At 38.0% G+C, this 27,256-nt stretch overlaps 1 protein-coding gene across 1 annotated transcript; it reads right to left on the bottom strand.

Annotated features, from left to right (window-relative positions):
- Positions 1 to 175: 175 nt before the first annotated feature.
- CRNKL1 (crooked neck pre-mRNA splicing factor 1) lies at positions 176 to 26,954 on the bottom strand. Its single transcript, XM_070940798.1, has 14 exons — positions 26,870 to 26,954; positions 24,162 to 24,314; positions 18,696 to 18,787; positions 18,427 to 18,585; positions 17,609 to 17,775; positions 17,043 to 17,221; positions 15,926 to 16,096; positions 12,690 to 12,881; positions 10,966 to 11,025; positions 7,857 to 7,937; positions 6,338 to 6,577; positions 4,005 to 4,106; positions 2,667 to 2,915; positions 176 to 1,553 (listed from the first exon to the last, which is right to left on the bottom strand). The coding sequence occupies exons 1-14, from the start codon at positions 26,915 to 26,917 to the stop codon at positions 1,389 to 1,391; spliced, it is 2,058 nt and encodes a 685-aa protein (XP_070796899.1). The 5' UTR covers positions 26,918 to 26,954; the 3' UTR covers positions 176 to 1,388.
- Between the last annotated feature and the right edge of the window lie 302 nt (positions 26,955 to 27,256).

The following is a 27,256-nucleotide window of genomic DNA, read 5'->3' as shown; positions in this document are numbered from 1 at the left end:
TTCTTATAAGTAATTGCCAGGAAAATATAACTCTCAAGTAAATAGAAAGTGTGCATAGGTATAGTCACACTTCAAGATTTTTTTCAGATCCTTTTAATTAGAAAAAGGAAAATAGGCATGCTACAAAGTGCCAATATTTAACATTTTTATTTACAAGAATGCTTTTTGGCCCCATAATTATTCTTAATAAAATGGAAATTGTCATCTATCCCCAAAACGTCAAATAACATACCAATCAACAGCCAGCCTCAGTTCCAAATAAACATGACATAAGCTTCACACTTTCATACTTGCCCAAGAATACAAGTACACAAGGGCAGAATTTGTATCACAATATTATGAGCTACATTTTTTATTTACTGCCTCTTGAATGCCCATGAGGGAAGATGTGCATTAGGAACATCCTGGAGTGTTGGAACAGGGAGCAAAGAATGACATAATGGCTTCCTCAGAAGGCTTCTTTTGCAAGGAAGCAGTAGAGGAACAGAAACAAGAGCTTGACTAATTTTAAGGGCCCAAAGGTCTTGTCTGAATCAGTTTCTTCTGACTGTGAAAGGGAAGCATAGCCAGCAGATCCATAAGAGCACTGCTGCCTCCAAGCTAAAAATGGAAGTGGAGAGACTAAAGAAGTACCAGATAGCTGTCAGAACACCTTAGAAAAACTACTCAGAAGTAGGTTATTTGAAGTAGGTAAACAAGCACATTTCCAAGAAAGTACTTGGCTGAAGATCAGCAGTGCTTGGCTGAAGATCATGAATTTCTTGGACAAAAGCTGTCTTTTGTACTTGCTTCTGTGATAAGCTGACCTCAGATGTGCTATTCTTTATAAGCTACCCTTAGCTAGTTTCTAAAATCTCTGATAGACTCTGAACATCTTATTCCCTCATCCTTTGAAGTTAATAGTGGCAACAGCTTATTTGATTTGCACTGTGCTGCAATTAAAATTACCTGATCATGTCCCTTACAATGTTTGAATTTTGAGACGGAATATAATCTTGTAAAATTACAAGATTTTGAGATATGCTGAGATATTTGTTTGGCCTCAAACCTCCAGCTATTCAGTGAATGATCCCAGATTCTAGTAATGAGAATGGGAAAAAAATCCTTGTTCACTCTATCAATTTTATATACATAATGTCGTTTCATTTGTCTTTCTTCTAAGCTAAAGATCATGAGATCTGTCTTATCTTTCTTCAAAGGGCAGTTACTCCTTGTTGCTGATTTTTCTGCTCTACAATATTATGAGTAAATCACAGCTATATACATTAGTCTTTAAATGCTTATGTTAAAAACATGCCTCTTTCACCTCAAGCATTAGCAAATTTTTTTGTAAAATAGTTTATTAGCAAAATCTGTACAATATAAAGGAGAAGAAATCAAAGATATTGTTAGGGACTGCTTTCATCAATATCCTTGTCTGGATCTCTCTCTGGATTTTCATCCTGTTGCTGCTTCTTCCAGAGTTTAGCCATTGCAAGCAGTTTGAGGTTGGGTTGATTGGCAGCATCTTCTGGGAAGATATAATCATAATATTCTTCCCAGCCGGCATCAGACTAGAAAGAAAAGTGTGGACATAATCAAACCTCCATTATTACAAGAATTGTTTTAAACTATGTGACATTACCACACAGCATTTGCTGTTTTCCTAGCCTGCTTTTTACAAAGTGCATTAAAAACCAATTTAGGCTGTAGATATTACTTGTTTGAAAAATCCCAGAGAACTAAAGAAATACTTTGTCTCTCTATTGGATGTTCAGAAACTTACAGTACTTTTCCGAGTATAAGACATACTCCCCCCCCACCCAAAAGAAGGTGGAAATATTGGTGCATCTTATACACTGAGCATAGCCATTTTTGGCCTCCCGAAGCCCCGCCCCGTGTGTCCTGTTTTTGTGAAAAACGAGCCCATTTTTCGCAAAAACAGGGTGCGCAGAGGCTTTGGGAGGCCTGCAGAGGGCTCGTGTGGGCTGGGAAGGGCAAAAACAGAGTTTTTGGAAAAAATGGGCAAAAAACGCCATTTTTTGCAAAAAAACAGGGCACTCAGTGGCTTTGGGAGGCCTGCAGAGTGCTCCTGTGGGCTGGGGAGGGCAAAAACGTCCCTATTTTTGCTAAACGCGCGTCCATTTTTGGCCTCCCAAACCCCCCACGTGTTGCATTTTTGCCCTCCCCAGCCCACCCAGGAACACTCTGCAGGCCTCCAAACCCTCTGCACGCCCAGTTTTTGCGAAAAACGGAATGCACAGAGGATTTGGGAAGCCTGCAGAGTGCTCCTGGGGGCCGGGGAGGGCAAAACCTTTTTTTTTTCTTGCTTACCTCTTTGAAATCTTGGTGCGTCTTATACACTGGTGCGTTTTGTAGTCCGAAAAATACGGTATGCTATCTGAACAGATACTAATAGATGGGATGATTTTTCCTGAATATTTCCTGAACACTAAACTTTGTTATGAAATATTAATAAACTGCTGCATCCTTTACACACGTACATCACAGAGTACAGCATTAGATTCTGTAGATTCTTTGAATTTATTCTAATTAATTAGTCAGAAAGAACAAGCAAAAGGAAGAGGGAAAAACTGTCTAATTTGTTACGGTCTACCTGCAATAGTTACACTGCTATACTATATAAAGTACTTGTGGCAAGCCAGATTTCCACGTGGAAGTCTTACCCCATCTTCAGCCTGAAGTTTTCTCCGCTTCTTGACTTTTTCAGGCATGAGTTTGTCTACTCGTTCTCTGCTGGATTCTGTTCCAAACTCCTCTTCAAAATTTTTCCAAGATTCCAAGAGCATAAGTCTCTCTTCTTTCTCCTCACAATTTCTCATTGTTTTATTTGCCTCTTCATATATCTGCCGGCATCGTGGTAAATTGTTCTTTTTATCTGCTGAGAGTTCAAATTGAGCAAAACTGATCCATACCTAAAATAAGAAAGAGCATATTATGATAAAAAATTAATTATGTATGTACAATAAGTTGTCACATACTTACTATAGTCTTTCTCTCGATTAATGATATTCAAACTGTATAGAACTGTACATTTTTAGTCATTCGAAATAAAGCTTTTAGAAAGAATATCAGACTATTTTAGATTAGAACTTGTAAGCACTATATAAAATTACTTAATAGTATTTTTTTTTCTCCAAAGGAAACGTATTACCGAAACTGAAGCATGTTTAAAAGAGAATAAGGAAAAGAAAATGGGAGTCAAATGTTGATCTTCTATTTTCAAATAAGATGAGAAAGAACAAAGTATAAAGCAGATATAGAGAACAGCAAGCCTGTGCCATGCAGCTACCAGAGTCAAGTCAATGCTGTCCAGCAGCCTGAGATTCCTTTATGGATAAAGGTATACAGTAACTGATGAGTCCAAAGCACGTCTCTACTAAGTAAGTCCTTATTTTAAAAATGAACAGAACTGAATTTTCCACTCATGTTTTTTCTAATTAAATAATACCTCCATCAATATTTAACATAAAAATGGGAATTCTATTTCAATTAGATTTTAACATTTTAAAAATGCTTCAGTTTTTATTCTCAAAATAGGGCTGGATAACATGATTAGAAGTGAATCAAGTCTTTTATGCTACCCTAAAGGTGAAACCATTTCCCTGAAGTACAATAGAAGCACAGAAGGTCATTCCAGTAAGTATTTTTAAAAAGGCAGATATGGGCCTTATCATACTAGCCTTCTCAGCTGTTCCAAATTTGAAAACTTTTTGCACCTTTAAGAGCAGCACTATTTAAATAGAACAAATATGTAAAATATACTTAATTTATGATATACATAAGTTTAGATGCAACTTTTCTTTGGTTCTAATCGGTTTTTCTATTTTTGTAAAACTAGTCATAAAATAAAAGTCAAAAAAATCAATTAAGAAAAACTAACTTAAATTCCCTGAATTAAAATCCAGCTGCCATCTTATTTATTGCAGTTTCAAAAGTGTGTACACACAAATAGTGCTACTACAGCCAGAATGGAATTCAGCATTGCCTGAGTTAATCCTTACCTTAACATGCTGTGTTCGCTGAAGCAACCTCCTGTACAAATTTCTTGTATTCTCATATTCTTCTTGTTCAATTTCGAAGTCTATGTAAGATTTCCAAAGTACCTAGGAGAAGAAAACACTGTTCTCCCAACTTGGAATGTAAAAGCAAATTTACCAAAAAAAAAATCCATATAAAAAGTGCCTAAAACAACGGATATGCACAGAGAGAAAAAAAATCTGAACAACTGTATTATTTTATGTACTTTTTAAAGGGGGGTTATCTTGATTATCTCTTCATTTTCCCCCCCTGTATCATCAACTCTGTGGTGTATGTTGCAGTAAGAGTTGTGGCTGGTCCAAAGTCACCTAGTCAATTTGCATAACTAAAGATAAAACTGTATCTTTGTTTCCTTGGTTTGAGACCAACTCCTTGATATATCTCATTTAACAATCCTCCAGAGTTGAACTCTGAATGGAAATTATCAGGGTCAATTCTAATTGGTTATTTCATCTAGGATATGGTTTTGAGACCGCTCTAATAACCTAGGTGGGAGACCTAGAATGGAAAATATATGAGGGACGATCTCTTGAATTGCCCAATGGTTTTCAGTGGTCTTCTGGGCCATCTGACAGGACTGTTTTGAGTGGTTCTAGTTCTTTCTGGGACGACATAACCAGAAGGCAGTACTGTGAAATTACAGTTCATACAACCCCATGCTGTTCATAGGGTTCTATCTTGTCTTTATACCATTTAAAATGAGACTGATGGGGCAGGTGATTTGGAGTGAGGTGCCATCATTATGCAGATGACACTAAGCTCTATTGCCCCTTACCATCTAATTCCAAGGTAGCTAGACCCTTTGAAAGTTTCATGAACTCAACAATGGACTGAAACAGAGAAAGAAAGCTAAAATTAAATCCAGACATGATGGAGGTATTGTGGTTAAAGACAAAGGCGGGCTTAGAGATTAAGGTAAAGCTTGTTTGGAAGGGGTTGCACTCTGGTATGACGTTTGGAATGCCCCATGCCACTCAGCAGTCACAATATGTAGATGAATATAGGGGCAAGGAGAAATCTGTACAACAATGGCTATTGTTCACATTGCAGTTCCTAAGCCTGTCAGACCTAGTGACTTATCCGTACCTTCATTATATACACTCTTTCTAATGCAGCATTCTGGCTAGTGCAACTAACACCTCTTTCCAAGGAGCTAGCCTTGAAAAATGCCGGGAAATTGCAACCCATGCAAAACGTAGAAGGAAAGCTGTTAATTAGTAAGAGGTACTGAAAGATTGCACTAGTCACATCTGGTTATCAGGCACAATTTATAGTGCTAATGCTAATTTTTAAAACCCTAAACAACATTTATTTGTATGACTTGTATACCATCCATTTCACCTGAGATAGCAAGCCCTGCTGTTTGTGGCTATCTGAAGGATTGCTTCTCCTACTATGAACCCATTCAATTACTTGGGAAGTAGGAGAGATCCTTTTGAAGATTTGCTCACTCCCAGAAACTCAGCTACCTAGCATGAAGGAGAGGGCATTCGTCTATCTGACTCCCAGGCTCTAAATGCACTCTCTACCAAAGTATGTTTGGTCCCTACTTTCCTAGTATTTAGAAAAATAGCAAAATACCCTCTTTGCCCAAAGCTTCTATTTGTTAGATAAATTTAATTTTTCGTGATTTTAACTGCATTATTTTTAATTGCTATAAGCCAAGGAAAATGCCAGAGTAAGTTTATGTGAGCCCTGTATTAATGGATGAAAGAGGGTTTATTGAGCCTGTTTAAAAAATCAGTTTGCTGAGCAGTTCTTTTTGTTCCTCCTCAGCCCCCTTCAATGTGGCATGGTGCCTGGTATGCCTGACCAATTATACCTGCTGCCTGAATTCCATGAAGGAGTAAGATGAGCCTGTCATGAAACAATAGGAATTTAGTTGATTACAATGCCAGTCTGTGCTTCCAAATGTAACAGCTACACTTAGTTCTGGATAGCAGCCAGTGCTGCTCTGCTTTCCCTCATCCATTGGGTGCATTCCAGCCCATTTATCTGCAGCTTCCTCCTATCTGGGTAGCCAGCTCAACCTGAGCAAGTAGTCCACTTCTAGCCAATCTAGTTCATCAAGGCAACTAGAACAGTGATTTCAACACTACCAATACTACTAGTCCCATCCCACCCTCGCCATATTGAGTCTTTTGTTAACAAATGGGTAGCATGTCCCTGCGCAAGCTTCCTTAAGAATGACAGAATCACAGACTTAACTAAAAAATAATATATGTCTCCTATGTATTCCCTCTGTATCTGACAAAAATACATTATTGAGAGCAGCATTCCCCAGAACCTCTCTTACCTCTGGCATATCCAATCGAGGTTGGCCAATAGCTAGTTCATATATAGCTCTGGCTCGGTCAATATCACCAAGAATAGTTTCTAATTCAGCAAATTTGATCCATGATGTGCAGTTTTCAGGTGTAAACTCTAAAAACTTCTCATAGAGTTTCCGACAACGATCAAACTCTCGCAGTTGTAGCTCCAGTTCAATGTAGCCTTTAAATAGCTTGTTCTTTGGACATTTACCTATAGATGTCCCCTACAAAGAAGGAATAAGTTCTTCAAAGCTTCTCAAGAAAAGTGCAGTTATACAAGCATAAAAACTGAAATACATTTTTTTCAGACTTGTTCCAAAAATGCAGTATCTGTGCTCTAAAGGCCTACTTTTTGAATTATTACACTTACATCTTATTGTGTTTTTATTGTATATTAAAATGGTCTACAAAGACCAAAAACTATTATGAGCATGGTAGCTTTATTTCAACATTTGGCAGGCACATTTCAACATTTTAAAAAAAGAAGCCATTAGAGTTGGGAAGTCAATAAAATTTAACAATAATAGAAAAAAGAAAGAGAGTACGGTATTGACTAGAAACAGACTTCTTTAATGGTACCATCTGTATATAAAAAAAGTCTCTTGAACATTCTTTATAGGGAAAATCAATTTGTTAGGAGGACCTGATCCTTCTATACATTTTAGAAATTACCATCAACTTGCCAAATGTGTTTTTCCTTGTAGGACAAAATGTAAATGGCAAAAAGTGGTAGAACATCTATTCCAATAGGAAATGCAGAAGTTCACCCTATAGCACGGGTGTCAAGGCCCATAGGCTGGATCCAGCCCGCGGCGTGCTTAAATCCAGCCCACGGGGTTGGCCTGGAAATATGAAGGGACCGGCCTGCGATGCCTCTGGCGGCTAAAACGGGCTGTGTGTGGCCCCCCATGCCTCATTTTCACACTCCATGGCCTCCTGCAGCACTCTGCCGGCCGAACCTGGGCCCAAAACCAGGCCAAAGAACGACCCGACCCCCCCCCCCCGGCCTGCAGAGGAGAACTACAATGCTGATCCAGCCCTCAAAGAAATCCAGTTTGACACCCCTGCCCTATAGCAACAAATATAAATTCAGCTGTCTACCAACTATTTAGGACAGAGGCCTTAATAAACATTAAATTACTTCTATAAGGCTATAGCCTTGGTCTGATACAACATAAAAATATCGATACTTTTCATCAGATTTTTTAAAATTTCTAGACATATTACGATAAGCCAATAAGAATTTAAAGTATTGAATAGAATAAAATGAGCTGGAAGAGACATTGGCGGTCTTCTAATCCAGCCCCCTGCTCAAGCAGGAGAACCTATACAATTTTAGATAAGTAACTGTCCAGACTCTCTTAAAAACATCCAGTATTGGAGCGCCTATGATTTCTAGAGGCAAGCTATTCCACTGGTTCTACTGTTCCACTGCTTTCAAGAGAGATCAACCAATTTCATCAATATATTTCTAGAACAAGAAAGTCACTTCATTTTACTTACCAATGCTCGCCTGGCAAGACTGAGATTCTTCTGCCTGATTTCAAACTGTGCACAGAGCAACCATATTTTGGCAAATGTAAACTGAGTGGAGAAATAGTATAAAAATTGGCTAAATTTCAATTGGCTAAATTAAAAACAATGCTTTCATACATACAAAACATGACTAAGACCAGAAATCTTTGGCATTTTTTAATTTATTCATTTTTATCCCACCTTCATTATTTTTATATATAACTCCAGGTGGCGAACATAGATAATGCTCCTTCTTCCTCCTATTTTCCCCACAATAACAATACTATGAGGTGTGTTGGGCTGAATAGTGTCTGGCCCAGTCACCCAGCTGGATTTCATACTTAAAGAGGGACTAGAACTCACAGTCGCCTGGTTTCCTCAATAAAGCAATTTTCTTGAAACCCATTAGAACAAAATATGCATACAGAGTATCTTTAGCATGTTATTTCATCAGCCCATAAGGCTGACTGACAAGACAAGATTTCTGAAAACACAAAACTGGACAATATGTCACTGAAAACAGGAAGACAAATTATAATTAATTTCTATTAGTTTTATTTTGGTTCTCATGGACTTTAATTGTGAGCACTCAGTTATAATCTAAACCCGTTTATAATTATACATTCAATTATAATCTAAACTTCTAGTATATAATCTAATAACTAGCTGATTCATTTTCTAGTTTCATAAAATTTATCATTTGATACGGAGTTTGAAGAAAGGGATACATAATAAATGAATGATTTATTTATATTGTAATAGTATATGGGAATAACTTGGAAGACAGGAGGGAGACTGGACAACTGGGATATAAGAAGTTTCAGTCCACAGAAGGGGGAATAAGATGGGAAACATTTCAGAAGGGACTCTCCTTAATTTTTCATGAGTTTCTTCCCCCACCCCTCCCCCCAAAAAAAGGCAAGGAAGAGAGAAATATTTTCAGTCTTGGAAGGTTTTTCTCACATATAATTTAGGTTTATATAACTTCATCAGAAACCTTGATTCAGAAATTTTGTTATTTTGGAAGAAGCAACGTGTCTTAAAACTCTGTGAATAAATTTAAATGCACACTCACACATCTATACAACTCTGATTTGCTGTAGCAGTGATGGGCAACTTTTGGGGGGAGGCTGCATGTGGCATCTCACCTCTCTAAAATGTCACCACTACAATTTGTCAATAAAATGACCTATTTTGGGACAGTGTGTAATAATATAATTATGAGGGAGCTTTATTTAGAACTTTGAATCTGGGTCGTAAATCCCCTCTTTCAGTCTGTTGTAACTTCAAACAGTCACTAAGTGACCAGTCATAATCTGAAGACTACCTGTACTGTACAGATTGCCTTGCTGAAACAAATCAGATTTTTCCTTTCCCTATTCCCTTATCAATATCTACTTGATTATAGACAGGAGTTGAAGATACATTTAACTCCTACTTTTCAAAATAATATAAATTGCTTCTATTGAACTAGAAAATCCACTAACTAGAACAGTGATGGCTAACCTTCTTGCTATTGCGTGCCAAAAGGAGGGGGAGCGCAGGGTGGGGGGGGGGTTGCACGCACATGTGCCCACATCCATAATTCTATGCACCCCCCATGAATGCGCGCGCAACCCCCTCCGCGTTCCCCCCTCTTTTGGTATGCAATGGGCCCAGTAGGCCTGTTTTTCGCTCTCCCCAGTTGGGAAACGGGCCGTTTCTGGCCTCCACAGGCTCCTAGAAAGGCTCTGGAGTCTGGGGAGAGCGAAAAACGGGCCTTTCCCACCCATCCCCGGAGGCCCTCCAGAGGCCGGAAACAGCATGTTTCCCGACTTCTGGTGGGCCCAGAAGGCCTGAAAATCAGTTGGCCAGTGCACACATGCGGGCCAGAGCTGAGCTCGTGTGCCCACTGATATGGCTCCATGTGCCACCTGGGGCACGCATGCCATAGGTTCACCATCACAGTACTAGAATATCAATTACATGAATTTTTCAAATCTCTTATTTTCCATATTATATCTGTGGTATTACAAAGCATAAACCAGCTCCCTTACACCTATAATTCGTCTTACCACAGGTGTTATTTATAATAAACTTGCCCAATATAATAAAAAATGTAACTATGCGACTATTTTCTAGAAAACTGAGTTCCAAAACAGTAAGTAGAGATAAGTAGAGATTTTTTTTTTAAAAAAAAATCAAACTTAGTTAATCCATAGATCAATAAATGGTTTGAGAAATTGCAATGTTTATTTGTAATTTCCACTGCACTGTTTGATATACAACTGCTTGCATTCTATACGCTTGGATTTATCATATTCATACAGTGCACATGATTGTGCAAAGCACTGCATTTACATTGTATCAATACTTACAAAATATCTTCAATTTAGAGTAGGATTTTTATTCCATACAGGGCCTACACCAAAACCTCAAGGAAATGATTCATCCAGAGTTATAGAGAGATCTGAATCAGGAATATAATGCCCTTCAGATGTTCTGACAATGGTAGTTAGGACTGATAAAAAAAATTTAAAATATTTCAAAACAATGTCTATTCTTGTTTTAGTCTCTAAATTGTAGGTTTTGCATGCTTTAGGTGAAAATCTTCCTAATTAACAAGAATTAAGGTGGGCACTGACTAGTAGGTGAACTAGATCAGTGGTTCCCAACCTGTGGTCTGCAGACCCCTGGGTGGTTGCAACGTCATCACGGTGTCCGTGAAGGCTTGAAGATCTTATGATTTAAATCCTAAGTTAAGACTTGGTGGTCTATGGCCATGGTCCATGGCCCCAAAAAGCATTTAAAGGGGGCCCGTAGTGAACGAAAGGTTGGGAACCACTGGACTAGATGATCCTATTTTAATATTTGCTCCGTCCCCCTGAAATCTACCCCTATGTAGTTATACACATATTCACTCTCTAAATACATAAAAAACAGTGTTATCTATCTTACATGAAGATAATTCTTAAGTAGGAGGTTGCTGGTAGTATAAAAATTACATTGCAATAACATATATAATATGATCGGACTGGAATTGGAACCATGTGGATGAATTTAATGAAAAAGGATGCATCCTTAATTAAGACACAATACACACAACAAAGATAAATACCTTTTTGTGAGGAATGAGTTCAATACATGCTTGATACACCTGTCTTGTTCTCTCTGGATCCTAAAACACAAGTCAATTTATGTGATACTGTTGGAATAAGGCTTCCAGGCAAGTGCAGTTCAAAATATTTTAGGAAAAAATGACATCTAGCTCAGGGGTGGGTTCTACTTACCTTTACTACCGGTTCGCAATGGGAGCGCAGATTGTCAATTATGATGTCCTGGCGGGTGGGCAGAGCCTCCCGCCACTTTTACTACCGGACAGAACCGGGAGCAACCCACCACTGATCTAGCTACGTTTTATCATTTATAATATTTCTTACTACTTGAAAAACCCTTGAAATCTTCATTCCCAACTTGACCTCTTAACATTTTTGTCTGTGTAAAGCAAAATAAAGTTGCTCACCTGTCTAGAACTATAATTTCAGAGCACACCACATCAGTAATTTAAAAAATTTACTGCTAATTTAAAGAGGTGGCAAGCCTCTTTAAAGCCTTAGTGTTGAGAACTTGGAATATATAAGAACCACTCTCATGAGATGGGCAGCTATAAAATATAATAAAAATGTATCAAATATCAATGTGGTATGATCAATTATATACTAAGTTATGGAAAAAAATCTATATGGCCGTGGAGTGTCAACACTGATTTGATGACACATAATCCAATCAATGATGCACCAATAATGCTTTCATAGATCCTCACTTGCTATGTAATACTCGTAGTGATTTTTTTTCAGCAATGGCACACTGCATATGAAAACATTGCCTCACACAGGTTTATTACTACCTTTTAATGCATGGCAACACTGAATATGATTGGACAAAATATGTATGCAAGGCAGTTTCCAACCTATGAAAATAGTTATATGCCATAAAGAAATAAATTAGATTTCACAATGCTTAAGTGTTGGGGGGAGGGTTTATAAAGAACACCATAATCCTTTTGTCTCATCATTCTTGTTTTAAGTAATGATTGAAGTCTTTTTAAAAAAAATTGGAACTGTTAAAAGTTTTCCTAAATTAATGCACAATTTATACTGTTTTGACTGTTAGTGACAGTTGCAGAAGCTGTTTTTTTTAAATGTATGGCAATGAACTACCATATTTTTCGGAGTATAAGATGCAGCTTAGTTTTTGGAGAGGAAAATAGGGGGAAAAATCTGCCTACCAGGTATTCATTTGGCTAGCGTCCTTAGTCTGGTCAGCTTCAGCACATTAGTTTGCTGGTTTTGAGCACGCCGGCACGCTTTTTATCCCCTGCTTGGGGATAAAAAAACAGCTTCTAAAGCACAGCTGAGAGGGAGCAGCAATGAGAAAAGCAGGCAAAGTACTCGCTTCACTCGCTAGTGCCTTGTTAGGGCTGAAAAAAAGCTTCTAAAACACAGCTGAGAGTTGGAAGGAGCAGGCAAAGCTTGGAAGATCACTTCACTCGCTAGCGCATTAGGGCTGAAAAACAGCTTCGAAAAAGCTACATTCGGAGTATAAGACGCACCCAAATTTTCAGCCTCTTCGGGGGGGGGGGATGTGTCTTATAATCCAAAAAATATGGTATATAACTTAGTCTGCTTTCTTGTATTCTATGATTTTCTTAGGAATCTAGTCAGCTATATGAATGATTCATCAGAGTGTAAGAATGCTAATAGATTGTACAGTACCAAATTTCCTAGATCAAGCCTCATTTAATCAAAGAAGATGCAAGATTCATGGGTCATTTTCTTTTACCTTTGCCTCTAGCTCTTCATAGAGTGCATAATTGATCCACAGATAGATGTATCTCTTCCAGTGTCGCTTTTCTTGAATTGGAGGAACATTGGCAATGGCTCTTTCATAAACTTCACGTATTGTATCAGAATCCGCATCACTTTCCACCAGACGCAGATAATCAAACCAAGCATCATAATTATGTGGATTAGCCTTTCAAGATAAATGGGGAATACTTTCAGAAGTACAAGCACGGTACAAAATTATCAATGTAATCATCAAAGCACAGTTTACTGATTGGGTTTCTGTTAATTCATCAATTCAACTAACTGAGTCACCTTGCAGGAGAAATGGTGACAATTAGTATTGCTGTATCCAATTTCAGAACTACTAAGGATTCAACATAAGAAACAAAGACAGTAATGGTGCAACAATTGTGGTTTTTATGAACATAATTTGTAAAGTTTAAGAAAATAATGTCTACTATTTTTTAAAAGAAAAGCCGGTTTTAGTACAAAATAACAGGTAAAAAAGAAAAAAATTAATAAGTACACTGATAATAATAAAATACCATGAAAAATGTACTATTTATTTGATGCATCCTTTTTCATTCTGTGGTTTATGTTGTGTGGTAAAGAGAGTAGTACTTTCTTCCATTTTATCCACAGAACAATAACTCTATGAAGAACTTAAGGCGCCTTGGTGGCGCAGTGGACTAAAGTTAGTTAGTTTAGTTAGTTTATTTGATTTGTATACCGCCCTACTCCCGAAGGACTCAGGGCGGTGAACAGCCAACAATAAAATACATAAATACACAAAATTTAAAAACCCGATAAAATCAAATTAAATTATTTGGCCCAGACAAATTAAAATACCCCAATAATTTAAAAACAGATTAAAATTTACATATTTAAAAAGGGAAGAGATTAGGCCAAGCCCGCTTGATGGAATAAAAAGGTCTTCACAGCACGGCGGAAGGAGCGCAGATCCGGGATCTTCCGTATCTCCGGGGGGAGCTCATTCCAGATGGTAGGTGCCCCCACAGAGAAGGCTCTCCCCCTAGGGGCCGCCAGTCGACACTGTTTGGCTGACGGCACCCGGAGGAGTCCCTCTCTATGAGAGCGTACTGGCCGGTGGGAGGCTATTGGTGGTAGTAGGCGGTCCCGTAAATAACCAGGCCCTAAGCCATGGAGCGCTTTAAAGGTGGTAACCAAAACCTTGAAGCGCACCCGGAAGACCACCGGGAGCCAGTGCAGCTCGCGCAGGAGAGGTGTTACATGGGAGCATCATGTCGCTCCCATTACCACCCGCGCGGCCGCACTCTGCGCCAGGTGGAGCCTCCGGGTGCTCCTCAAGGGGAGCCCCATGTAGAGAGCATTACAATAGTCCAGGCGGGAGGTGACGAGGGCATGAGTGACCGTGCGTAACGAATCCCGATCCAGAAAGGGACGCAACTGGCGAATCAGGCGGACCTGATAAAAAATCCTCCCGGTCACGGCTGTCAAGTGCTCTTCTAAAGACAGCCGTGAATCCAGGAGGACACCCAAGTTGCGCGCCCTCTCCGTGGGGGCCAATGATTCGCCCCCAATAGTCAGTGATGGCGTCAACTGACTATATCGGGATGTCGGAAACCACAGCCACTCGGTCTTGGATGGGTTGAGCCTAAGCCTGTTCCTCCCCATCCAGATCCGTACGGCCTCCAGGCACCGGGACATCACTTCAAGGGCATCGTTGGGGTGATCCGGGGTGGAGATGTACAGCTGGGTGTCATCAGCGTACTGATGGTACTCCACCCCGAAACCACGGATGATCTCGCCCAGCGGCTTCACATAAATGTTAAACAGGAGAGGCGAGAGGACCGACCCTTGCGGCACCCCACATATAAGGGGCCTCGGGGTCGACCTCTGTCCCCCCGTCAACACAGACTGCGACCGGTCAGAGAGAAAGGAGGAGAACCACCGCAACACAGTGCCTCCCACCCCTAACTCTTCCAACCGGTGCAGCATGATACCATGGTCGATGGTATCAAAAGCCGCTGAGAGATCTAACAGGACCAGGACAGAGGAGCACCCCCTGTCCCGAGCCCTCCAGAGATCATCAACCAACGCGACCAATGCCGTTTCCGTGCTGTACCCAGGCCTGAAGCCCGACTGGAACGGATCCAGATACGTCGTTTCATCCAGGTGCTGGGGGAGCTGTTGCGCAACCACACTCTCAACAACCTTCGCCACAAAACGAAGGTTGGAGACCGGACGATAATTTACCAACATTGCCGGGTCCAGGGAAGGCTTCTTGAGGAGAGGCCTCACCACCGCCTCTTTCAAGGCGGCGGGAAAGACACCCTCACCCAGCGAAGCATTTATAATCCCCTGGAACCAGCCTCGTGTCACCTCCTGAGAAGCCAGCACTAACCAGGAGGGACACGGGTCCATTAAACAAGTGGTCGCGTTCAGTCTACCCAGAATGCTGTCCACGTCCTCAGGGGTCACAGGATCAAACTCATCCCAGATAACATTCTCAAGACCTGCCCCAGTCCCTCCCCGAGACTACCCAGTCGGAGTCCAGATCTTCCCGAATCTGAGCGATTTTGTCATACAGATATTGAACAAAATCCTCAGCTGTACCCTCCAAGGGGTCCTCCCGCGCTTCCTGGTGGAGCAGGGAGTGGGTCACCCTAACAGGGCGGCCGGGCGATTATCTGATGACGCAATAAGAGCAGCAAAACAGCTACATTTCGCTGCTTTTATCGCCACTAGGTAATTCCTAAATGTTAAGTAACACTTATAGCTGCCAGCTGCCTGCAATTACTGTAAGTTCAAATCTCACCACGCTCAAGGTTGACTCAGCCTTCCATCCTTCCGAAGTAGGTAAAATGAAGACCTGGATTGTGGGGGCAATAAGCTGACTTTGTATAAAAAGAACACTGCTTGGGGGGGCTGAAAGCCCTACTAAGCAGGCATATACAAAAGTATGAAGGCTATTGCTTAATGCATTGTAAGCCGCCCTGAGTCTCTGGAGAAGGGCGGCATATAAATCGAACCAATAAATAAACAAACAAACTTCAGGCTGAGAGATAATGATTTGTCTAAAGTCAGCAGATGAGTTTCTGTGGCGAGTTTCAATTTGAACACAGGTATTCTGGCTGTAGTTCAACACTATTACAATTATGCCATACTTACATTCCATATTTATAGTGCAACAAAAGCAATCAAGGGAACTATTAAAGTGTACAATTCCCCTAGAGTTCAGGCACTCACTTTTACTTCTTCTTCATATTGGAATCTCCTCTTGCTAACAATAATATCCTCAATTCCCCTTCGGTCCCCAAATTTCTTCTCAAAAATTGTGTAATTTTTGAAGAGCTCTTGTGCTTCATGTTTTGGAATTCTGTCCAGGGCATATTTGTATATTACTCGCACCCGTTCAAACTAGAAGAAAGAAAAAAAGGAGGAAAAAAGAGCACTTTAAAATAGAAGATTAACCTGACCTTTATTAGTATATTCAGTAACTCTTGATTTTCAGTTAAAACAGATTCTGTGAAAAAAATCTTTTTGAAATCTTGAGGAGTATTATACAAATGAATAATAGGCCAGGATTAGTATACATCAGAATAAAGTTTTATATTAAAAAAATAAAACCAGACAAACACATAACTTGGGGGGAGGCAATGTTGTTTATATCAGTTTATATACAATTATTTTACATAATTTGTATTGTTATAGATCACATCTATGATAGAAATATAAAAATATTGAGAAATTCAATATTATAGTCAAAACTGTATATATTAGTTTAAGTCAAGAGAATTTGGGGTTAATATTTAATTAAATAGGCTTAATTCAGTTAGCTTTAAAAAAAATCAACTGTAGTCTTAAACACTTTAGAGACTAAATGAGATTGCTTCTTTAAGACATTAGAATGAAGATCAGCATTAGGTGGCTGCCAAGCCCCTTATCACCTCTAACAGGTCTCTTCCATCACCCTCTTATCCCCCAGAAAACTGATCTCACTTTCTCCTGCTTACTTGGTTCCTGATATTCCAGAAGTACATACTCAGTCACTCAAAGAAATTTCCCTCTCTAAGAGAATCCACATGCATAGCAGAGACAACAGATCTCTGTTGAGATCATGTGAGAAGAAAAGCAAAGGGACAATTCATAAAGATAGCTTACACCCAGCAGAACAAAATGTTTTGCTGTAAGAATATAAGCTTGTATATTATTTTTATAGTGTGTTTTATTGTAAACCACGCAGAGAGATTCAAACACAGGGTATTTTAAAATTGTATAAAAACATAAATGGAAAACAAAAATTGTTTTAAAGAAGCAGCCATAATGCTGCTTATAAAATGCAAGCTAATAAACAAAATGTTACCTCTTTCTGGTTCTCTTCAAATTTGGCAAATGCAACATACAAATGTTCATTCATATGTTCTTCTCCAAAGAACTCCACAGCTCTTTCAAATACTTTTCTTGCATGTGCAAAATAACTATGTTTTTCTTCAAAACGAGCATATTTGATCCAATTCTTAACATCGGGATGGACCATGACAAGTAAAAGACATTAAGGAACTTGAAACAGGATGTATTTCATTGAAAGGTTTAGTATAAGATCAACCTGCAGCCAATAATTACTAAAATTATATAAAAACAATTTTTTTTCCTTGGGAAAACAAAGTGGCAAGATGAGCAACTAAAAGACCCAAATAATTTATACATAGATGCAACTTAATGTACTAGCAATGCTGATGCATACATTTCTTCACCAATAAATGTTTGTGCATGTGGATTTTTATGGGAAAATCTATATTGTAAAGCTAACCTCTGTGCGTAACAAATCAAAAGATGCTTCTTTTACACAAAACTAGAAATGCAAAATACAAGCAAAAATGAAAACAAAAAAATGCTGAATTTAATCCAAACCTTAATTTAAAAGGATATATCTTTCATAAATGGAACGTGCTCTATCCACTTCCTTATATCTTAGTTCAAAGTTAATATAGGAATGCCATGACTGTTCCTCTGGCTGCCATTCCATCCAACGCTCAAACGCTTGGCGGGCTCCTGCAACATTTCCCAGCATCTCTTCCATATAAGTATACTTGTACCTTTTAAAATAAAAAAAAAAAGGAAGATTGTGTCATTTAGAGTTATAAATAACAAACCTATTTACAACTAGTAAAAATAATTCTTCATAAGTAAACTTTTTTAAAAAGCAACCTCATATTCAACTTGGATCTGGAGTGTTTGCATATTTGGTCCTTAGCGTACTAAGCCTATAGTAATGGATTCCAAAACTGGAATTGCCACAAGAAAATTGGTTATCAAGTGTATGACAAGAGAGTTAATGAGGTCTTACAGTTATAAGGTCAAACTAGGACCACTCAAATTACACTGCTTTCAACCACAGAAGGTGACTGTTGATTATAGGTAAATCACTGTTCTTCAATCCATTTTATTTCATAATCTTGTTACAGAGGTAAAACTAGAGGGAATCTTATGAATGTCAATTTGAGCTCCTGGAGGAAATCCAGCAAATAACAATAGCGTCATAATCAATGCTTCAATCTTTTTTCAGCAATCTCTAAAACAACAAATTGCTGTTGTTTCTCTCTCCCTCTCTCTCTCTCTCTCCCTCTCTCTCTCTCTCTCTCTCTCTCTCTCTCCCCCTCCCTCCCTCCCTCTCTCTCTCTCTCACACACACACACACACACACACACACACTCTTATGTGAAACCTAATGAAAGTGTTTAGCTTACCAGAACTGATTAACTCTTGGTAAAATAGTGATAGCCCGATCCCAGATATTTCGTGCATGATTAACCTGGCGATTCTTCATTTCCATTTCGGCATATTTCAGCCAAAGAGTTACATTTCGGTAGTCCACATCTAGAGCCCGCTCGTAGATGGAACGAGCCCTGAAAACAACACATTACTGAAATTAATGCATACCCAATTCAATTCCTATAGAAGTGGGCATTATTAGATATTCATATTCAGAATCTGAAAAATGGTTGTCAAGAATTACCTTTGTACTTCTTTGAGGCTTTCTTCCCATTGTGCGTATTTGATCCAATTACTGATAACAGTCCTGTTTTTCCTGATGTTATCTTCAAAAGTCTTGGGAGAAAGTAAAGAGTTTACTTCTAGAAAGCAAATAATAACTCTACTGTAGATCCACAAAAATCTATATCAGAAAATTCTGACAAACTATGGTCAGTGAAATTTGTTAATCAGGAAGATTTCAAACAATTGGTCTATAATACAGAAGCCAGAGAACATTATAATCAAATTTCACTGCTTACAATTTTTTTATGACTCTGTAATCCCATTATTTGGGGTAGAATCAGGGTGACTAAATGAGCGGAGCATACAGAGTTTGCAGCAGGTAGTTTCTCTTTGTGCATTTGTCGTTGCCTAGGATTGAACTCTCAACCCTCAGAGTGGGAAGTAAGAGTCTTTACCTGTAGGCTACCATGCTGTTCAGATTTCACTGCTGACAATATCTCTCATAAATGCTCTCAGAAAATACAACTTTCCTTTTATCCTGTTATACCCAAGAAATCAGGGAGACACAACTTCATTCAAAATTTCCTCTTAGTAATTAGTAGTGATCCAATTTTAGTTTTCCATATATATATAAAATCTCTTGTGCAGAATACCTAGAGCTCCATCTCCTAAAAATAACTACTTATTATCTGGCTATTTGTGGCAGTTGAACTTTGAGTTTGTGGCAGTTGAACTTTAAGACAGAAACTTCAATGCAATAGAATAATATTTATTTGGTCTATGATCAGCGAAATGTAAAAGTACAAAAACAGAATGAACCAAATAGATACAATATACTAGCAAATATTACATAATATTGACCTCTATTATAATATTTTTTTTTATTGAAAAAGTTTTCAAATACAAATTTTTTTTTCCCCACATTTTTCTCCCCCCCTCCTCCCTAACCCCCCACCACCCATCCCCCCCATGACTTCCTCACAACAAAAACCTAATTCATAACAGATTATATAATATTTTACCATCCCCTTACTCCCTCCTCTAAATACTGACCCTTATTTACTAATAATATTATTAATATTGTTACTTCCCCTTTACCATACATTTCAAAATATCATTTTACTATAGCATTGTGTAATAACTTCTAATTTAACATAATAATATTATTATAACTCCCGATTTAACAATAATCTGCCCTATTTCTCCTCCCCATACTTATATCTGTATATTAATACAACATTTCATAACAACCTTCCATTTTAAAACTATGTAATAAATCCTGCTTTAACATTTAATCTTTTGTATATATTAATATAACATTTCAAAGCAGCCTTCCCCATAAATCCTAATTTAACATTTATTCAGCTCCATCCATTTGCTCCAGTCCCATAAGTATATCACTTAAGCATCCCTTTACTTAAACTAAACAATCTGTAAACTAACCTATCTCCACCCACTTCCTACAAAGTTACCATAACAACAGTTCTTAATATCTTTAATCTACTACCCACCCTACTAAAAAAAAAAATTGCATTATATAGAAAAAATCAATAACTTTAAGTTTATAATCCATATAATATCTTCTTTAGTGTCTTTCCACTAGATTGTTGAGTACATCATCCATATTAGGGTAACATAGCATCCTAGTTGCAACAGATTGTTCCAAATCCTCAGTTGTCTTCTGCCCCCATCAATAATAAATCTCCTCCTATATATATAAAAAAGAAAAACAACCACCCGAGTGACATTATAATTATATTCCATACAGTATCTGTAATTGTGGTTTTCTTCAGGATTATTCATTCCCATCATCATAATGGGTAACAACCAGATCTTCTGCATGCCCCAGCGTAATTCTCTTGCCTTATATCTCGACAAAAATATAATACATTTATCAATAAAAAGAACTCCAAAATAGATAATTCCAATCCAACCAGTTTAAGGCTCTTTTCACATCCCAAAATTACGGCATTGCAGAGGTCTGTCACTCTCCTCAGGATATTGTTAACCAATACTTCGCCTCAACTGTCTTTTCATATATTCGTTCATTTTTTAAAAAAAAAAAACTGGCTTCACTGTTGCTTAATTTAGAAATTTTTATTTTTGTGAGACCTATTTCTTTTTTTCTTTTCCTTTTGTGGGTTTGTTCTCCATCCTAATTTCCTTTCTGCAAGTTGTATATCGACTGAGCGATTTTCATTCTGCTTTATGACTTGATCTTGTTGGTTTTGCTGTAACTCATATTTCTTTTCTGACAATTGTATATCAGCTAATTGATTTCCATGCTTGTCTGTAACTTGATGAATCATAATCACGTTAGAATCCGATGCCACTTCTCTTTTATTTGTAAATAATCCAGCTGGGGTGTCTAAAGAATCCGAAGGCAATTTGTCTACAGAAGCCTCTATAATTCGATGTTTTCCCTTTATTTCCAATTCCTTCTGCTTATCCTGTATTGTGCATAAAGATGTTGAATTCATTTTCAAAAATTTTTGATAAAATTCTTCCGCTTTTTCAACAGTATTTAATTGATATCTTTCTCCTTGATATCTCAATATAATACCCACTGGAGCGTCCCACCTGAATAGAATATTTCTTTTTTTTAAGTTCAGTCACCAGAAAACCAAATTTCTTTCTTTCCAATAACATCTTGGGCGGGAGCTCTTTGTATATCCAAATCTTTCTTCCAAACCATTGCAAAGTAGAATTGTAAGAATTTTGCACAATATTATTTCTTATCTCCTTATCTGTAAAATAAATCACCACATCTCTAGACAGTTGCCTTTGCTTTGCAGTCCAGGAATTTATTCTATAAACTCTATCAATCCTACAAAATACTTCCTCAGGTTGAACCTTTAAAATCCCAGCCAGAATTTCAGAAGATATTTTCCTTAAATCATCTCTGTTGTTTTCCTGCAGTCCTCTCAGTCTAATCGCATATTCAGTAAAATTATATTGCATCATTAAAACTTCTCTTTCAATCCGTTGTTGTATGTTTTCTGCATTACAAGTCTTTTGATCAGCCTCCATTTTAGGTTTTTCTTCTGGGCTATTATCTTGAGTATTTGTCAAGTCATTTTCAATTTTTTGTATTCTATTGTCCAAATTGTCCTCAGTTTCTTCCATTTTAGACTCTAATAACTTAGTATTTGCATCCAACTGGATCATAAATTCTGTAAAACCATTAGCCATTTTTATAATCTTTCGTTCCAAAAAATCAAACTTTGTTTGCACCAATTCTTTAATTTCCTGCTTAAATTTTTCAAGGTGCTGATTCACAATCTCATCCCTTCTTACAATCTCCTCTAAGAGAAATTCTATTATATTAAAATCAGGTTTCTGAGACTGGAGACTTAGAACTTGTTCATATAATTTGTTAATGGGGGAATCCCCCCCCCACTGCTTGTTTGTCTGGCTTTATAAGTTTCAATGCCATGTTTCCGCCCAGACAAACTTTTTTAAAAAAAAGAAGAAAAGCAGGGGGGGAAAAAAAAACAAACTTCTTTCCAACCAAGATCAATATCAGATCTCCAGGAAAAAAAAACACAAAAGTGAAGTTTTATCTTCAATTGTAGCCAAAAGTATTTATTCCGCTACTTTGTAGTAATAGAAAACGGAAGGACTTTCCCTTTCAGCCCCTTCTCAAGCCGCGGCAGTTGCCATTTTAAAAAATCTTTTTTTGTTTCTTACTTTCTTGAATAACTTTTATAAAATAAATGAAATACTTGCGATTCAGGATCAAAGGTCCAGCTCACGTCCTCTTTGATTAATCTGTTAAATTTGTGGGCTTGTTCTTGTCGCCTAGCTCTGCATAAGCAGAGGTCTCCCAAAGCCCGGAGCGGCGGCTAGGGATATTGGACTTCCGGTTTGCTGCTTGTCGCCGCCAGACGATCTCTCGGGATCGCCAGCCCCACTGCCTGTAAAGAGCCGCCTTCACAACGGAACGGCGGCTCGAAAAAACTCCGTTTCCACGAGGAAATGGAGATAGAGCCGGCTAGGGTGGGTAGAGCTCTCTGCGTAGCCCCAAAAGTTTTTTTTTACTTTTGGGACGGAGCAGATGAGACCTCTATTATTATATTAATGCACTTGTTATCCAGGTAATATAAATCTAAAACATTATAAACCATAAACATTATAAAAACCATGTATTCCCTAATGATTTATTAGTTAGGGTATTTCAAACATAAAGTAATATTTAAAGCAAAGGTGAATATGTCTTTAACCAATCTTGTCTTACTTTCATTGTGGTAACACAAAATTTAGCTAATGCACACTAAGGAATGATTTTACATCCTGAAGAAAGTTCAAATAACATTTACTTGGATACTCAAGGAATTTATCTATTAGGGCAAAATATAGATCGACCTAATGTCCCTATAAAATTTACAACATAGTAAAACATGTGAGATAGTTTCAAATAGGGCAGAAAGTTATTTTATAAAAAAAATTACTATATGCTTTAAGGAGATGCAGGACAAAAAAATAACAAATATTTTGTTTTAGTTGATGATACTGGGCTGTTATTTTAGACACCAAATGGACTAGACTCTAGAGCAAGCTTCACATGCTTTTGCTTCATATTATAATACAGAAGCATCAAAATTAATCATGCAAAAACTGAACTATTAATACCTTTGGTAAGTGCTGCCAAATGTACACCTGAATGAGCACCCAAACAAGTCAACATTTATTTAGGGATATTTTATTTGTCCATCAAACTCTTGCCACATTGTCCAAAATGCACAGAAATTGTGATAATTCTGTAATCCTTTACTTACACAAGAGATAATTATTTTTCTCTGTAGTTAATAATACTACAGAAAAATATTCTTAGCTAGCAAATTTTTAAAGAACAAATTTTAAGTCTCATAATGTGTTCCTAATATAATCTTATGCCATTAGGCTGATGTAACCAAACCAGATTTATATAGTTTCTCACTCCATCAATACTAACAATGGGTTATAAACATGCAGAGGCAGCCGTTAAAACACTGGGTCAAGGATCTGAAAGCCCAATTAGATGCCACTACAATAACAGGAAAAATTATTCTTGGGACCCATTCACTTTTTTTTCAAACCAGCTACACATCTAAGCCAAACAGCTGTCCCCAAATTTAGAAAAACCCTAACTAGAGCCAGATTTAATGCCTTCCCAAAATCTCACCCAAGGAACTACTGGGAATTCTATCTGAAAAAGACTTTGGGTGAAGGGAAAAAACCATGGGTTTTTTATATATATTCCTGGATTGTGGTGGGTAATACCTCATCTACCAGGAATCCCAAATCCATTTTATTTAGTTATTATCCAAACAAAGTGATCTTATTTCCCTTCATGTGGCTAGATTTGTTTTACTATTTGTAAAATACCATACCAGTCTATGACCTTTACTTGTCTTACACTTGCTTTTCTTTGTGGTTTTGAGTGCTCAATTCTTTATTATAAAACAGTACAGTATTTTATTATAAAATATCATGTCTTATCTACCTTTCTTTTCCGAAGCTTGTAATCATTTAGCTCCTCTTCATCTGTGATTTTCTGTTGAGGAGGTGGGGGAAGAAGCTCGAGTTCTCTTTCCTTTGCTTCTCTTAACAGTTGTTCTGCTGTTATCTGTACTTCTGCTGGAGCTTTATTTTTCACCTGATGGAGAACATTTTTCAAAATACAATATACTTTAGAAACCCGTCTATAGAATTGACATCCTGAATGTGGCACTGAACCCATAACTGTACAGCCTCAGAGACCCCATCCCCCTGCCAAAATCTGGTAGCATTGGCAAACAGCACCAGAATTTTCTGCTTTGGAAAGTGCTTGAAGATGCATACTATAACAGGTTCATTAAGTCTCTAATACTTCACATACTGCAATTGATATAGGTAGTCCTCGACTTACAACCATTTGTTTATTGAAAGTTGCAGCAGCACTGAAAAAGGTAATTTATGACTTTTTCACACTTATAACTGTTGCACCAACCCCATGGACATTGATCAAAATTTGGACACTTGGCAGTTGGCATGATTTATGATGGTTGCAATATCCTGGGGTCATGTGATCATTTTTGCGACCTTCTGATAAGCAAAGTCAATGGGGAAGACAGACTGAGTTAACTATGTTACTAACATAAAAACTGCAGTGATTCACTTAATAACCATAGCAAGAAAGGTCATAAAATGAGGCAAAACTCACTTAACAACTACCTTGCATAGTAACAGAATTTTGGGCTCAATTGTGATTGTAAGTCGAAGGAAGGAAGGAAGGAAGGAAGGAAGGAAGGAAGGAAGGAAGGAAGACAGATTTCAAATTGATCCATCTAGTACTCATGATACCTATACCTGTGAAGTTTTGATTTGTGATTAGGCAGACCTAAAATTATAGTGTAAATTTCACTAATGTAAACTATGATGCTAAAACCAGGCATAAGAGAATAAGAGTCTTACAAAATGAAACTATTTTGTCTTTGCAAGAAAATTTGATAGAAGCCTGGCTCAAATATTAAAATTAAATCTTAAAGCTTACATTCCATTCCTAACATCTATTCTGCCTTCTCAACCCTTGTCCTAGTACCATTGACTCATAAGATCGAAAAAGAGGTTCTAGTCTCATTTTCTTGTGGAAAAATCAAATTCTCTCCATGATCAGAAACACATCCAGAGCAAACGGTTTCTTACCCTGTTACTCATATGGCAACACCCAGGATTAGGCCACTAGATTCAGCTGCAAAAATCCATACAAGTACTAGATAATAGCAAAAAGATGGGAGATGTTTGCTTCTCTCATATAATTACCCAGATTTTTGCAGCCAAGATCTGGTGTTTCTATCCATACTGAGAAACCAAAGGCATTGTGCTCTACTAAACAGGGGTTGATTTTTCATAGCTTCTTTCAAATACTAATTAGATTCTTTTCTTCACCTTCTGGAACAATATTGCGCAACATTTATTATCTACCTCTGGTTGGTTATTTAGAACTCCACTTTGTTTTCAAGTCCCTCACTGGCCACTAATTTACTCTTTGAAATATAACAAGCAGCATCTATGAAACAAAATGGTATCTATCAAAGCTTATGGCTTAAACTAAAATTTTAACTCACAGTCTCAGAACTGTGTTTAAAAATTTATTAAAATTCCATTTCTGTTTTATCGTTAACAAGCACGCACACAAAACAACCCTTTGTTTATATTGTTAAATCTTTCTTAATCAGAAATCCTGCCAATCTTATTGGGATTCTCTTAGAGATGTACCTTTTGCCCATTCCAGATCCATAATCATCTATCAATCCCTTCCTTCCTAAGGAAAAATGAAGATATTTGACAACTTTGGTTCTTGTTATTATTAACTAATTTGAAACTGACCATTATTTTATTTGTCATACTTAATTGCCCATCTCCCTCAGATATAAATTCCAGTTTGAGAACTTGGTTTGGACAATAGGAATCATTTTATATTCTAAAGTTATGTTATTTCTCAGAACTGCTAAAAATGTTTTGCATGAACAATACAGTAACGATTTGGATAAATTGGTATGCCGAGAATTAAAACAGCAGTCCGGTTAACTACCGACTGTATGCATTTTGACCATAAATAGCCTCAGGCTGCAATTGCATTAATTTAGGAGTAAAGCCTACTGAATCCAGTGCTGTTACCCATGTGTTTTGCAGAGCTGTGAATAATTGTCCCCTCCAATATTTTCTTCTAAGCGCAGTAAACAGACTATTTCTTGTAACACCAAAGATGACAGAAAGTGTAATGAAGTACGGTATTTTTCAACATTGTGCAAGTTGTCCCTGATGACATTACTATATCTGTAGTTCCTCTTTAGACAAATATTTTACTAGGATTTTATTGGTGTTTCCTTTAAAATAAAATCAGGTTTAGAGTTTCTTTTTATCCAAAAGCAAACTTGAACCTAAAGCGCCTTTATTTAGAACACAAATCCCGGAGTGCTTCGGTGACAGATCATAACGATCTGATCTACCCTGCCTTCCTTTTTATCGGGTGGGTCACGCCTATTTTCCACAAATCCTGAAAATCTCAGGTCCCACCACGTCGATCAGCAAGACTTCCAGCCCACGTCTACCTTTGCCCATTAGCAAACAAACACTTATACTGAGTTCAGTGAGATCCAACTCCGAGTAAATAGGCCACGGCTGTCTGTGCGCTCCGTGACAACTTCGCACTTTGCCTCCCCTGCCCACCTTTGCCACTTTGGGAATTCGCTGCTTCCCAGCCGCCGTGGACGCCATCTTTTCCCCCGTCGTATTAATCTATGCCGCGTTTTCCTCCTCCCGCTGCTGCTGCTGCTGCTGATCCTCACTTTGAACTTTGACCTCCCAGCAAACCTTGCGCCGTAGAAGGTTGGGCTTCGGGTTGCCATAGGAACAGACAAACAGCCCTATCTCCGTTGTGTGGATTTGGCTTCCTCAGCTAAACTGTGGTTTTGGTTCCGCAGAGCTCCCGCGGCCGGTCTTGAAAGGTGGCCGCTCCTGGGGAGGTGAGCCTTGGATAGACTCCTACAGTTGGAAACGGGCATTTAGCCATCCCGTCCAGCTCTTCTCTTTCAAATATTATTTCTCGAAACTCTT

Source organism: Pituophis catenifer, unplaced genomic scaffold, assembly GCF_029215685.1.
Source record: "Pituophis catenifer annectens isolate HBS135680 unplaced genomic scaffold, rPitCat1.0.hap2 SCAF_3, whole genome shotgun sequence".
Classification (NCBI taxonomy): Eukaryota; Metazoa; Chordata; class Lepidosauria; order Squamata; family Colubridae; genus Pituophis; species Pituophis catenifer.
The sequence above is the reverse complement of the archived record's forward strand: the minus strand, read 5'-3'. Positions and strand labels throughout refer to the sequence as shown.

What these genes read in the sequence shown, in the direction of transcription:
- CRNKL1 (XM_070940798.1), bottom strand. Translation starts at nt 26,917, where the DNA reads ATGGCGTCCACGGCGGCTGGGAAGCAGCGAATTCCCAAAGTGGCAAAG. An exon ending in CCAAGAGTTAATCAGTTCTG is followed by an intron (nt 17,776 to 18,426) that starts GTAAGCTAAACA and finishes TTATTTTAAAAG; the next exon opens with GTACAAGTATACTTATATGG. An exon ending in AACTCATTCCTCACAAAAAG is followed by an intron (nt 7,938 to 10,965) that starts GTATTTATCTTT and finishes TTCTCCACTCAG; the next exon opens with TTTACATTTGCCAAAATATG.